Source organism: Gossypium hirsutum, chromosome D13, assembly GCF_007990345.1.
Source record: "Gossypium hirsutum isolate 1008001.06 chromosome D13, Gossypium_hirsutum_v2.1, whole genome shotgun sequence".
NCBI classification, from domain to species: domain Eukaryota; kingdom Viridiplantae; phylum Streptophyta; class Magnoliopsida; order Malvales; family Malvaceae; genus Gossypium; species Gossypium hirsutum.
Window position 1 is genome coordinate 2300147 of NC_053449.1, and position 15352 is coordinate 2315498.

A 15352-nucleotide genomic window follows, 5' to 3' on the forward strand; every position below is an offset into this window, starting at 1 on the left:
AATTCACTAATTCAAAAATATTTCTAACTTCTTCATCGAATTTAGTGATCTCAAATCACTGTTCTGACACTACTGAAAATTGGGCTGTTACAGATTCAATCTAATCTAGCATCCACGATCCAATCTAGTCCATCAATGAAGTTCATATCACTAAAATGAAGATGTTTGAAAATGATTTGAAATGTTTTTAAACTTGATTAATTTTTAGTCCCTGCATCCAAGTCTCAAAACTTGCAAAGTCAATAGCTAAATTGCTATAGTAAACAACCAAGTCTCAAGACTCACGTCTCAAGATTTAAGGTACAAGTCTCGAGACTTTTAGCCTGAAATGCTTAACAATATGTTTTTATGCCTTGACTCGATTCTGGATAATTTCTATACGTAATTGCTTCATAATAGGACTTGGGTAATGGCTTAAAATGTTGAATGGGACCTTGATAACGTTGGGTTAGCTAATGAAAGTTTAATAGTCATTTAATGAAAGTTTATAAGTCATTTAATTGTAACATCGCTTACTCGAGTCAACCTTTGAATTTAGATAAAGACCATTACATTTAATAAGAATGATGAACTTCGTTTGGACTTGATTATCCATCTGAATTACATTCAGTTGTAATTGCAAATGTTATTTTACATTGTTGAATAGAACAATCCACTAAAGAATTTTAATTCAAATATATATAACCTAGTTGAATTTATAATTTCAACCAGTTATGGATTTGTATTATTGTTATACTTGTAAAGCTTAAGGGTGTGTTTTCCATTGAAGGGAAAACACTTTTAAACCAAAAGTAGTGTTTTTCCACCACAGAAGTTATGAAAAACACTCGACTTTTGGAGTTAAAAGTGCAACCAAAAAATGTTTTTCCACTCAAATGCAAAAGGTAGGATTAAAGAACTTTTGGTTTTTGGCTTTTATATTTGGAAGTGAAAAATATCAAAATATCTTTATTTATGTTAGCTATTTATATTTTATATATCATTATATTAAATTATTTGAATATAATTTATTATTATATTAGATTATTAAAATATTTTTATAAATTTTACAAATAATTTATATTTAATGTATCATAATATTAATTATTTAAATATCATATAACTTAACTAATTTTTTACTTTTGACTATCATATTTAAAAAGAAATTTTAAACCATCAAGCGTATTTTTTTGCCAGCAATAGAGAACACTAAAAATTAACAAATCACACTTTTTCATAGTACTTTTCTACTAAACTTTTCAAAACTACTTTCGTTTTATTTCCTCTTGCTTTTCAAAAATACCTTTTATGACCATAAATAATGCTTAACACATAAATTCTAAAAGTATTTTAAAAAAACACTTTTTAACAGCAACAACAAATAGAAAACTAACCCTAAGTTGATGAAAGGGCAACAAAACAACCCATAATCAAGCCCAAATGAGAACCTTTAGCTGAGGAACTCACCTTAAAACAATTTTTTTGATAATTGATATGCATCTTAACGTACCCTTAGTTATCACACTTTAACCAACTAAACGATAAGTTGGGTTTGCAAGTAAATGATTAGCCCTTGGCAACGAGAGCCCAAACTTCTCAGTCACATCGAGTTCATTAGGCAGCATCCCATCAGGCAACTCCCAATCAAAGCAATGAACTAATTGAGCTATAATTAGACGCATGGTGGTCAACCCTAACTGCATTCCAGGACATCCTCTACGGCCACTCCCGAAAGGGATGAGTTGGAAATCATGTCCTCGAAGGTCTATGTTGCTATCCTTGAACCTTTCTGGAAAGAACTCTTCAGCATTGTTTGACCATACTTTGTGGTCTCGCCCGATGGACCAAACATTCACTAAAATTCGCGACTTCTTTGGAATGAAATATCCATCAATGGTGATATCTTCTGTCGACTCACGTGGAATTAGTAAGGGCGCCACTGGATGCAACCTTAAACTCTCTTTGATGACCATATCTAAGTAAGCAAGCTTCGGTAGATCCGACTCTTCTACCATTCTATGCCTTCCAACAATTCTTTCTAGTTCATGTTGGAGAGCAACCATGACTGAAGGATGCCTTAGAAGCTCTACAAGTGTCCACTCAATGGCTGTAGTTGTGGTGTCAAATGAAGCTGCCACCATGTCCACCATTATGGCCTTGATGTTTTCTCTACCAATGATGTACTGCTGCTCTTCATCGTTAGGGTTCATGGGTGTATCCAACAATGAAACCAGTACATGAAAGAAATCTGTGTAAGGTTTTTGTTCCTTGGCGTAAGTCCCTTGTTGATGTTCATCAACCATTTTGTCAAAAATTGCGTGAAGCCCATTGCTTGTCCTCTTAAGCCTTCTTCTATATCCCTGCAATGAAACGATAGATGGAATCTGTAATAAATTATTTTATTCTTCATTACTGTCAAGTCTTTGTGAAAATACTAGATTTATTTGGTGAATCAAGTATTTTAATTTTTTTTAATTCGAACCAGATAATTTCTAAAGAAGTATTTTAATCTTTTAAAAACCTATAAAATCAAATTATTCAAACATAATTAAACTCTTAAAATACTTCTTTATAGCTAGACCAATCGATTAAACCCACAGTTGAATAGGTTTTCTTTTTTTTCTTTTTATAATTTTTAAATAATTTATTCAATTGAAACGATTTTCAACGAATAAAGTGCAACAAATAATTTGAAAAATCATAAGAACTAGCGTGATGCAAAACAACTAAAAGCATGAAATTGAATTTTTTTTAAAAGGAGTTGAAGTGGACTTGTTCATAGATTAGGTTATTTATCTAGACTCGAAGGTTTGTCTGAAATTTAGAACGGTTTAGGCAAAAATGTTAGGTTCGAAAATGAGCTAGGGCAAAAAAATTAAGCCCATTAAAAATATGGGTTGGACTCGAGCTTGAGCATTCAAGGTTTAAGCCTGGTTCAATCCGTTTTAAAGTTTATAATACTTTATATTATGTAATTTAGAACACATTAAAAAACAAACCTATAGTAAATATATAGTACTACTCTAATGTAAACAATAAAATAATGTTAATATGATTATATAAAAAATTTCAATAAATAAAAATATATAAAATTATTAAATATTAAAATAATATAATATAAATATTTTAGAAAATTAAAAATAATATGGACGAGCCTAAAATGGGCTTGGGTTAAATTTTTTTGTAAATTTGAGTGAATTTGAATAAAATTTTAAGTTTATATTCTGAGTCAGATCAAACTTAAACAAACATAAAATATATTATTATACTTAATACCAACCCATGAACACTTATAGGTTGAAGGGTGAAGAGACTTAATATTTTTGAAGCTTGAACTTTTGTTTTTAAAGGTTGAACCTTGAAGTTCTAGATGCGAGTAATTTGTGAATATTTTTAAAACTTGAAGCTCGATGGAGTAATATTTATTAAATTTATAATTATTTTATTTAAAATGTATTTTATGTCACTCCCAATTTGTAAGTCATAACTTGATTGTTTTTTTTAATTATCTAATTATAAAAATAAGTTTTTATAAATATTATTTACTCTTTTAATAACCTTTCACTTTTTAAACATAATGTCATTTTATTAAAAAAGTTATTTCGTAGATCTTTCCTAACACACTATTTATAGTCCCTAATCAATTATATAAGGTTTAACTCATAAATTAGTGTTTAAATTATACTGATTTTCTCATCTTGGTATCTAAACTTTTTTTAGTCACATGTGATACCTAAACTACTTTTTTTCTTCAAGTTGGTACCTCTGTTAAGTAAATCGTTAGTCAAACTGTTAAATCTATTTAAAAATAAGCTTAACCCATAAATTGGTATCTAAACTATACATTTTTTCCAGTTTGGCACCTAAACATTTTTTTAGTTACAAGTGATACCTAAACTACCAGGGGTGGAGCCAGAAATGAAATTTTAATTTTTAATAGTCTATATATTTATAATTTTTAAAGGATTAAATTAAATTTTTTTATAATTTTAGGGGCCAAAGTGTAATTTTACCTTTACTAAATTAAAGTTTTAAAAATTCCTAAAGGACCTAAATAACAATTTTCCATTTGAGAAGATTCGCCTCTGTAGACTGCTTTTTTTCCCAAATTGATATATATGTTAGTTTAAGATTGTTAATTGTATGAAGTTGTGATTCCACATCATTCATATCCCTTTCTAATAAGAGAATGACAAATAAGATTTTTCTTCCTGATTTTTAGCATTTTCAATTGGATTTGAATTTTTTTAGAAGAAAAAAAGCTAAAAATTAAGATGAAAAATCTAATTTGTCATTCTACTATTGGAAATGGATATAGATGACATAATAATTAAAAATTGACATGTCAAAAAAAGCAAAAAATGTTATTTTCTCTTGTATATATTTTTTATTTTTTTCTTTAAAATTGGACTGATGGTTGAACTGGTTAAGTCACCAATTCTGAGTTTGATCACTTTTTTTTGGTTCGGTTAAATATTATTGGTGATAGGCTTTTTTTATGAACTTTTTTTAACTTCAGCTCATGTTTTCATGATAAACTTTTTTTTTCTAACCTAGAAGGGTGCGGCTTGATACATTCGCAACATCCACTTAAAAAATATATATATATTTTATTTTTCTCTCATCATGTATATCTGTGAAAATACGAATATTTTAAAAAGATATACAATATTTCCGCCAGAAACAGTGATGGCACCAATAATTTTTTAAAGAAAAAACATAATTATTGGCTGATGATTGGTCGAAAAAGTTGTAACGTTGCCGATGTGTCAGATGACACCGGTTTGTACTGTAACAAACAACTTATTTTCATAAATAAATTTTCTCATTGTTTGTAATTAATTAAATTTTTTATATTATTTTGATAAAAAATCTACATCTGATACAATTTTCCTAATTTTTTATATTATTTTGATAAAAAAAAACCCAAGATGGAGCAAGTAATAACAAAATAAATTGTGAAAAGGAAAATCATATAAAAATAGGATAAAATGAGAAAAAGAAAAGGATATTTACCTGAAGGTCAAGTGGGGCAAGAAAAGGTAGATAATCTGATAGATTGAAAACCCCAGCCAAGAGCATGGTCTCGTCAACTAGCGGTTTGAATTGGAATTTATCATCCATGGACTGCCCGAAAAGCACTTTGCACATCATTACTTCAATAACCTTACCTAACTTCCGGCTAAGGTCCACCGTCTCACCCGCCGTCACTGCCTTCCTCACCGATTCAACCAATGACACCACCTCTTCCTTCCTAACTGGGGCAAAACATACAATTTTTGAAGCACTAAGGAAGTGCAAAGTGCACAATTTCCGCACAGTTCGCCAATAGGAACCGTAGCGGGCAAAAGCCAAGCCCTTGCCACTGTAGGTCATGTACTCGGTAGATTGGAGGTTAGGCCTGGAAGCAAAAACAAGGTCATGGACCTTGAGGAACTGTTCAGCGGCTTCAGGTGATGATACCACAATGGTCGGTACATAGCCTAGCTTTATTGACATTATGGGTCCATGTTTTTTGCCAAGATGGTGAAGGGTTTGGTGAGGAAGGTTCCCTAGCATATGGAGGTTACCAATAATGGGAAGAGGCCGAGTGGAGGTTTCCGGCCATTTTTGTGGTGGTTTCGTGGGCGGAAGAAGTAGATAGAGGAACAAAGAGGTAAAAGGAGTACCAAGAGTATGGCTAACGTTGAATAATACATTTGGGATGGGAAAGTAGAGGCAGCCGATTGACAATTAATAACGCCACCTTAAATATGAGTTCACAACTTGGCCGACAAGTAATGCTGTAATTACAAATAAATAGCCAAATATAAACCATATTTTTCTCAATCAAAAGAAAAAAAAAACATGAACCACATGTGGGGAAAGAAGTAATAAGTAGGATTTTACATTAGATTTATGCCTTAATTTATATATTTTTTGACACAATGTATAAAATTATCTATAGCTCTTCTCTGATTTATAAATAAGAGGATAATATATTTCAGTGCACTCAAACTCACATACTTTTACATTGACAATAATACACATACTAGTCAAGCTATAGACTTAATCGACTGCGTTAACTTATATATTGATTGAGATTGATGCTTAATCTATTTAAAAAATATATAGAAATATATTTTTAAGATTATGAAAGTGGATTATTAATATATTGATTTGGCATTCAAATGACAGCTTAATATTTATACTTATGATTTTTTTATAATTGACCCAAATAAATTGATTATTTACGAAAATGATAAATTGATTATTTATGAAAATGATTTAGGTGTAAAATCTTATATGAAAATGATTTTTTTTACAATACATGTTGGTGTCGGCCATCCATCATCCTTTAATGATTGCCTGGTCTATAAAAAATATAAATTTCTTGTGTTCATTGGCACTGATATGTATTTTTTTTCCAATACACTTAAAAAATATGGACATTCCAGGATTTTAGAAAAATATTTTAATAGGTGTGGATGTTCTCGTTGCCAACACTGGTTTAAATTTAAAAAAATGATTTTTTGCTTTTTTAGTGTCGACATTCTCTTTGCCAGTGTGGTTTTCGAATTTATTTTTTGCCGGCGTGCTCTAGTTGCCGGGATAGGTGAAAAGAAAAGAGGAAGAGAAGAAGACAAGACAGCTTGAGCAAGAACAATATAGACATGGAAAATATAACAATTAATAATAACAGTAACAAAATTAATTAATTGTAAAATAAATAAGAAGTTGTGGAGTTATACCTCGTATTTTTCGGCTTTTCTTCTCTCAATTAAAACTTAAAATTCTGATTAGTGTATGTTATTTTAATATTATTTGACCTATGAATTTAGTTGTAAATATGTCCTTTTCCACCTTAAAAAAATAACCCATTACACATTTATGTATTAACTTTTATAAGCTTTCAGAGAATTTTGTGTTTACGTTTTGAAGGTTCTTATTTTGAGTTTCAGGATTTAGTTTTATCCCCATCTTTTGTACTCTTCATTTTTACCGTTTTAGTAAAATTATCTTTACTCATGGTTTTTTATCCTCTTCGGAAGAGTTTTTTCACGTAAAATATTTGCATTCGATCATTTCAATTTCCTTGTTATTTTATTTGTTCGTTGCTTAATCCGGTTGATCTCCAACAAAAGCCAACATGGTCAAACGAAAAGATAAATAAGTAAAAAGAAAAAAAGGAGATGGTAAAATAATTATCTGTTCGTTGCATTGTAGAAACATGTCATTTTAGTACAAGATATTGCACTCGGGACATTTTCATACATAAACAGTTTATTTAGGTCAATTATTGAAAAACCCCTATACTCATCCTTGCTGAAGAATTTTTTTTAAAAGAAGTTTATAAACAAAATTTGTTGGAAAAACCCGTATACTCATCCTTACTATTGGGTTAAAAATTGTTAGCGATATTAACACGAGAGACCCAGCTGGGGCTTTTTTTTTTATTTTTTAAGATATTTCAATGAATCTAAATGTGATTATTAAGATTTTATACAGCTGAGCTAATCAATTTATCTCAGCACATGGAGCTGTGTCGAAAATGGGATCTAAATCTCTTTGTGCGCCGTCAGTCCCAAGTATGTGTTTTTATCTCAATACGAATGGTGCGGTTCAAACAAACATCGGATTATCTGCTGCAGGTGTGATTCGAGATGAAATTGGGAAGTGTTATGTCTTTGTTATTGAACTGTGGACAATTTTAGATAGTTTACTCTTATTTTATCTTATGAAAACAAGTGATTCATGCGATACACTCCTATAAAGAATTATCAAGTAATAGATACATTAATTAAAATGACTTTTGTAAATAAAGAAGAGTTAGACTTATTTATCGTTGGTATTTGGAGATTCAAAAAATTTTAGAAGACGACAGAAGGGGTATTTTAACCCCTAGTATTCCTATGTAAATCTTTTGGTATTTTTGTCTGTTTTCTACACCAAAAAGAAAAAAAAATGTTAGCGACATAAATATATTTATAAAATTATTATTAATAATTATCATAAAAGTGTGACAAAGTTTAGTTGATAATGATTTCCCTGTTGCTTCCACCGTCGGTAACTCTGACTTTTCGATAAAGACTCCAACCAACCAAATTAGATATTAAATCCTCAAGACTAGACCTGTCCATAGGCCGGGCCGGGTTTAGCCCGAGTCCAGAAAAATTTTTGGCCTGCCTCCTAGGCTTAGGCCCGGCCCGGCTTGAAATATGGCATGAAATTTTGTCCAGGCCCGGCCCGGAAAAATATCATAAGCCCGAGCCCGGCCCGGCCTATTTTTAATAAACATTAAAAAATTGTTTTAAAAATAAAAAATAAAAAAATATTTTAAAAGTATTTTAAAATTAAAAAATAAAAAATATATTTATTATATTTGGGCCGGGCCGAGCCCGGGCCAAAAAAGTGGTGCCTGAGGCCCGGCCCGTTTTTTAAACGGGCCTCGTTTTTTTACCCAAACCCATATTTCGGGCCTATATTTTTACCCGAACCCTCCCATATTTCGGGCAGGCCGTCAGCCCAGCCCGGCCCATGGACAGGTCTACTCAAGACCCACACGATTCACGAGCCAGTACGGGATGCCTCAAATTATCATTATATTTTTGAAATATCGAAAATACTTTATTGGCTTTTTTATAAAATTAACTAAAAAATTTTAATTAATTACGTAAATAATTCATTTTTTGATTAAATATGTAAGTAACTTAAAATTTACAATGAAAGTTGGTGGAGCCAAAGAGTCTGATGCCACTAACATATTATGTCAGCAACCGGGATAAAAAATTAATTTTTTAGTAGAGCCATGTAGAATGACACAATCTATATAAATACCAGTGAAATACTACAATTTTTGAAAAAATGGGGAGTTTAAAAAAAATTTCCTTTTCTGGTGGAGCCAAATAAATTGGCACCATCAGTTTTCAAAACTGCCTGCATCATCCTTTTTGCGGTGTGATTTTTTTAAAATTTTTTAAAAATTTAAATATATTAAAAATGTTAAGTATAACTAATTTTAAAATTTTAATATACTTAATATATATTTTTAATAGGTAAAGATAAAAAAAGATTTTTTTAATATATTTAAAATCTTAATATTAAAAAATTTAAGTATAACCAATTTTAAAATTGTAATATATTCAATATATTTTTTAAAATATATTTTGTAATAGGTAAAGAAAAAAAATGATTTTTTAATATATTTAAAAATTTTAAAAAATTAAAAAATTTTAAAATTTTAAATATATTAAAAAAGGTTAAGTATAACCAATTTTAAAATTTTAATATATTTAAATGTATTAAAATTTTAAACATATTAAAAAAATGTTAAGTATAACCAATTTTAAAATTTTAATATATTTTTAATAGGTAAAGATAAAAAAGATTTTTTTAATATATTTAAAATTTTAAAAATTAAAAAAAATCACATTGCAAAAAGGGATGATGTAGGCAGCTTTGGTAACTGGTGGCACCAATTTATCTGGCTCCACAAAAAAAATTTAAACCCCCATTTTTTTTAGAAATTATAGTATTTTCTTGATATTTATACAGGTGGCGCCATTTTACATGGCTCCACAAAAAATAATTTTTTTATCCTAGTTGCTGACGTGGCATGTTAGTGGTGCCAACAAGTTTGGCACCACCAACTTTCACTGTAGATTTTAGGTCATTTACGTGTTTAATAAAAAATGAGTCATTTACATAATTAATTAAATCTTTTGGTTTAATTTTATAAAAAAGCCTATTTTATTTAACATTAAAATAATTTTAATAATTTGATCACTATTTCTATGATCCAAGGATTGATATGATATCATAAGTTATTCTAGGAGTTTAAATGACTACTTTTATATATTTTTAGCTTTTTTTAATAATTTTTTATATTATTTATAAATTTTTATAAGTTTATAAAAAAATCAAAACATATTTGATTATTTTTATAATTTTATAAATTTTTTATAATATTTATAAGTTTTTTTATGATTTTTTATAATTATTATAAATTTAAATTAATTTCAATTTTTTTAAACTGTTAATGATTTTTTCTTATTTTTAATGATCTTTTTATAATTTTTTAAGAATTTTATATGTTTTTATAAAATTTTAAATATGTTTTATTCATTTTTATATTTTTTTATAATTTATTAGATTTTTTAAATATTATTATAATATTTAAGTTTTTTTATAATATTTATAAGTTTCTATTAGTTTTAATATTTTTATTATTTAATAATTTTATAAATTTTATAAATTTAATGATTTTTAATAGTTTTTATGAGAAAATATTAAATTAAATAAAAAACTATCACATGTTATTATCTGATAAATCCGTCATGTCACATCTCAAAAATTGGGTTAGTAAAAATTTGATTAATGAACTGAGTGTAGTCACGCCTGATTTTTTTTAGATAATCTTGCCACATTTGTCAATATATAAGTATCAAGTGTAGTGATTGAGTAATAATGGAGGCATCATTGATGATATGAGTTTGAATCCCTTCTTTTTCATTAATTCCCATTTGGTGCAAATTTGCTTCAAACCTTAGTAAAAGTCATATCATATTTTTAAAACAATTGTTGTAGGAGTATGAATAAGGAAATATAAATTATTTATGATTTTTAATTGATTTTAAATAAGCTTTGTGATTTTTTTAAATATTTTCAAAAGTCCGCTGCCGAAGTTTTTTTACCAAAATTAATTTTAATAAATAATTAAAACTATTACAAATTCTTAATTTAATGATTTAAGATGAGACTTCGATATAAAAATAATACTTTTCAAATACTTGGTATTTAAATTTGGATAAATATTTTTCAAATTCTAAATTACTTGGTATTTAAATTTTAAAGTTTTCGTAAAAACAACTGAAACCTAATTATTTTCAACAAGTAAATGTTTTCAACGGTTTTAATGTGGCTTCCGAAATTTGGCCATCAAAACGAGCAAAAGTAAAAGAAGTCCAATTCCAAAATTAAAAATGTTCTTTTTAAACGAAAAAACTCGTAAAAAAACCCTTTAGAAAATACAAAAATTTAATTAATTCTTTTTTGGGCCAGTATTTTTTTGTTATTTTTTGTCTTCTAATAAAATATCTAGTCCATTATTATCAACAAAAGAAATTAATTAAGCTTTTGTCATTAGTTAAAATAATCCATTAAACCCCTTCGTTAACAAAATTTATGGTTGACTAGGTTGACTGTAAAAAATAAATTGATAAACGAATCAAACGACGACATATGACAATTTATGATTTAATATGATATTTTCTCATAAAATAAAAGAAATTATTAAAAATATAAAAAACATAATTAAATTGATAGAAAGTTATAAAAATTATAAAAAATAATAAATATTATAAAAATCAAATTAATTCTAATAAATTATAAAAAATTATAATATTAACAAAACATATTTAGAATCTTATAAAAACGTATAAAAATTCTTAAAAAACTTATAAAAAGTTCATTAAAAAATATTAAAAATCATAAAAAAATATCAAAATATCAAAATATCAAAATTGATATAAACTTATAAACTTATAAAATTATAAAAATAATCATAAAACTTGAATTGAATCGAATTAGTAGGTTGGACTGGTTAAACAAAATCGACAAGGGTACTAGTTCGGAGAAAGCCATTACACCCATTGACTTGAAAACTTGACGTTTGAATTGTTTTTACTTTTTAAATTTTTTTTACTTTTTAATGTTTTATTTAATCGAAATGGACGGATTGATTGAACTAGTCAAACCGAAAAACAAGTGGACTAACTGGTTCATCTAGTAGTCCCATTCTGAAAACTTTGGTTAGAGTATTCATACTAATGGCCCCTTTGGATGGGCGTTTACCTCCAATGCAGTGCGTTTAGCTTTCTTTTAGTGTCACGCTATAGTATTGCTACAATATATAATCTCATTGCGATAGTTGTTTTTACACTAACCGTAGGTAAATGCACCGTCCATCCAAAGGGGCCCTAAGATATGCTAATGATTGGATAATGAAATTTTGGTTTGATAGTATCTAACTACACCAAAAATACTTTATATCATACAATACTTAGCAAAAAAAAAAAATCAACTTTCAATATCCAAACTACCGTACTGTACTTAAAAAATTAGAGATAAAAGTTTTTAAAATTAAAAACAATAATTTATCAATATAAAGGAGTGGATCCCATAATTATCGTCTTAGTTTTGAAATATTGAGAACATTTTATTTAACATGAAAATGACCCTAACGATCTGATGACTATTTTCATTATCCGATGGTTGGTGTGATGTCATGTGCTCATTATGATTGTAGGGGTTTAAATGACTTTTTTATTTTTATTTTTAATGCTTTTATGATTTTTATAAACTTTTTAGTAAATTCGATAATATCTTATAATTTTTTAGAATTTATTATATTATTTATATGTTTTTATGAAATTTTATAAGTTTTTATACAATTTTAAATATATTTTTAATTGTATAATTTTAATAATTTATTAGATTTTTATAACTTTTTACAATACTTATAAGTTTTTATGATTTTTTTATAATTTTTATAAATTTGTATCGATTCCAATAATTTTTTTAATATTTTTTAATTTTCAATAGTTTTTAATGATTTCTAATGATTTTTTATAAGTTATTAAGAATTTGTATATGTTTTTATAAAATTTTAAATGTGTTTTTATTAATTTTATATATTTATTAGATATTTTTTATATTTTTATAATATTTATGAGTTATTATTTTTTATAATTTTAATATTTATTAGTTTGTTTAAAATTTTTTTTCTGTTTTTTTATAAGTTTCAATGTTTTTATAATTTTTTATGATTTTTAGTATAAAAATATTAGATTAATCCAGAATCTGTCACATGTCACAATCTGATTGGTTCGTCAATTTAATTTAATGGTCAACGAGGTCAGCAACGAATTCCATTAATTGAGGAGCTTAATTGATAATTTTTATTAACAGCAAAAACTCAATTGATTGCGAATTTAATAGAAGAGTTTAATTTTTTTTTACATTTTCTTAAAAGCTTTTTCTACATATAATCCTTATTTAAAAATATATGTAATAATTGTACTATCTATCGCATCAGAAGTCCAATACCAAAGCTTGAGTGTCTCACCATTTAACTTAAAAAACGTTTAAAAAAAGCTTATATACAAAAAAGGCAAAAAAATGTGAAAAAATTGATTACGCCACTATATTAAATTTGCACGAAAGTCATCTCTTATTGTGAACTAAAATTATGAATTAAATCCCTCCGTAAATGGAATCCATAGTTGACCATTTGACCAGTAAAATAAATTAACGGACTAATTAGACGGTGACACGTGATAATTTCTAATTTAATTTAATTTTTGCTCATAAAAATATTAAAATTATATAAACTTATAAATTTTTAAAAAGTTATTAAAAAAAGCTTAAAAATATTATAGAATATAATAAATATAATAAAATTTATAAAATTAATAAAACACATTTAAAATATAAATTTTATAATAATGTATAAAAAATCTTAAAAACTTATAAAAATCATAAAAATATAAAAAAAATATTTAAAATTATTAAACTCAATATAAACATATAAAAATTATAAAAAAATCATAAAAACTTGAATTGAATCGAATCAACCGGTTGAATCAGTTAGACTGAAATTACAATAGTATAGGTCTGGAGAAAGCCATTAGATCAGTTGACCTAGGAATCTAGATTTTTTATTATTTTAAAAATATTTTTTATTGTTTTATTTGATTGATCTGGACGGACGGTTGAACTAGTCAAATCGACGAACCGGTAGCTTGATCGGTTCAACCACTAGTTTGGTTCTAAAAACATTGGTTAGAATATTTCATACTGATATATGCTAATAGTTGAATAATGAAATTTTGGTTTGATAATATCTAATTGTACTAAAAATACTTTATATAATCCAATACTTAGCAAAACATTTTTCACAACTTGATTCTAGCAACGTTTAGGATCTCCACTATCTACTTTATGTGGTAGACTCTTATATCAATTGAAGATTTAAAACCATTGCTGCAATATAAGATAGGTGCTTGGAAGGAGCGACAGGGTAGTAGGCACTTCTTTGGCACCAAATTGTAAATAGTAAACAAACAAAACGCACGCGTAGTTCGATTTTTCTACATCTTTGGAGCTTAGTTCAGTGAGAAATATCAACTCTCTTCAACAATTATAATAAGTGATTCTAACCTATCACACATCCCGTGACAATTTTCCTCACATTTGCACCTTGAAGATCAATACTATCACCATTAAGTTCACCCTTGTGAACTCAGCAAGTAAAACCACAACACAAAAGGTTTTACTATCAAATAGCACCCTAAGGAAAGTTCCTTACTTGAACAAATTTAATGCTCTCAATTCTTAGATAAAGTGGAAATATTGAAATTTAGGGATAAGGTACAAGCACATAATATTTGAGTTGCCTATAACGGAAACTCGGCTCTGCACTTGATATAATGTCAAATTTTGATCGATTCAAAATACATCATCAGCATGCGACTGCTAAAACTATAAAATAATAAATAGTATATTGTGCTAAGAAAAAAGTGCTAGATACTGATACTGGTAATGGTAAGGGGAAGGATGAGTAATATACTCTTAGTAGACTCATAATATAAATGTGTTAGAGTGTTATAATTATGGGAACACTCTTAGGATCTGCCTATGTGAGTGTGAAGCGTGGCCACTTCTAAGAGCTTAAGGGCTTGACCTTAATAACACTCATGAAAAGAGGCTACAAACACATGACCATAATAATGTCCATGAATACTCTGCATTGACTAGTGTTGTAATCATTGTGTGAGATGTGTTCGGTTAATTAAATGGAATAGTTGGTTCAAAACATAATCTACTATGAAATTTCGATTAACTTTAACATGTCTTCACTGAGTAAATGTTCAATTGTATAACACTTTCACTTATGCAACTGATTCCCCAAATTATCAAAATCTAAAATATTTCAAAAATGGGGGGAGATTGTTGAAATATATTCAAAATACTTATAATGTTTCAATAATTATAATTGAAACGTAACTCATTAATTCCTATAAATAGGAGTGGAAACACATGTAACTCATGCGTTTTTAGGTTTCTAATACTTTATATTATGTAATTTAGAACACATTAAAAAAATAAACTTATACTAAATATATAATACTTCTCTAATTTAAATATTAAAATAATGCTAAGATGACTATATAAAAACTTTCAAAAAAATATAAAATATAAAATATTAAAATAAAATAAAATAAAATAAATATTTTAAAAAAATATTTGAATCTTGAAGCTTGCATGATCTCGCTTTAATCTTTGCCTTTTTTTTGGAGGGGGGGGGGGAGAAAGAAAGTGGTTGGCATCTAAA

The 15352-nt window shown here is 27.3% G+C and overlaps 1 protein-coding gene across 1 annotated transcript; it reads right to left on the reverse strand.

Annotated features, from left to right (window-relative positions):
- Window positions 1-1235: 1235 nt before the first annotated feature.
- On the reverse strand, window positions 1236-5806 carry LOC121203624 (cytochrome P450 CYP736A12). The gene is made up of 2 exons (XM_041109925.1): window positions 4996-5806; window positions 1236-2339 (listed from the first exon to the last, which is right to left on the reverse strand). The coding sequence occupies exons 1-2, from the start codon at window positions 5536-5538 to the stop codon at window positions 1506-1508; spliced, it is 1377 nt and encodes a 458-aa protein (XP_040965859.1). The 5' UTR covers window positions 5539-5806; the 3' UTR covers window positions 1236-1505.
- Between the last annotated feature and the right edge of the window lie 9546 nt (window positions 5807-15352).

Bases quoted from the DNA above. Each gene is read 5' to 3' on its own strand.
- LOC121203624 (XM_041109925.1), bottom strand. From the start codon at position 5,538: ATGCTAGGGAACCTTCCTCACCAAACCCTTCACCATCTTGGCAAAAAA. The intron at 2,340-4,995 runs GTAAATATCCTT...GTTTCATTGCAG, and splicing joins TTGCCCCACTTGACCTTCAG to GGATATAGAAGAAGGCTTAA.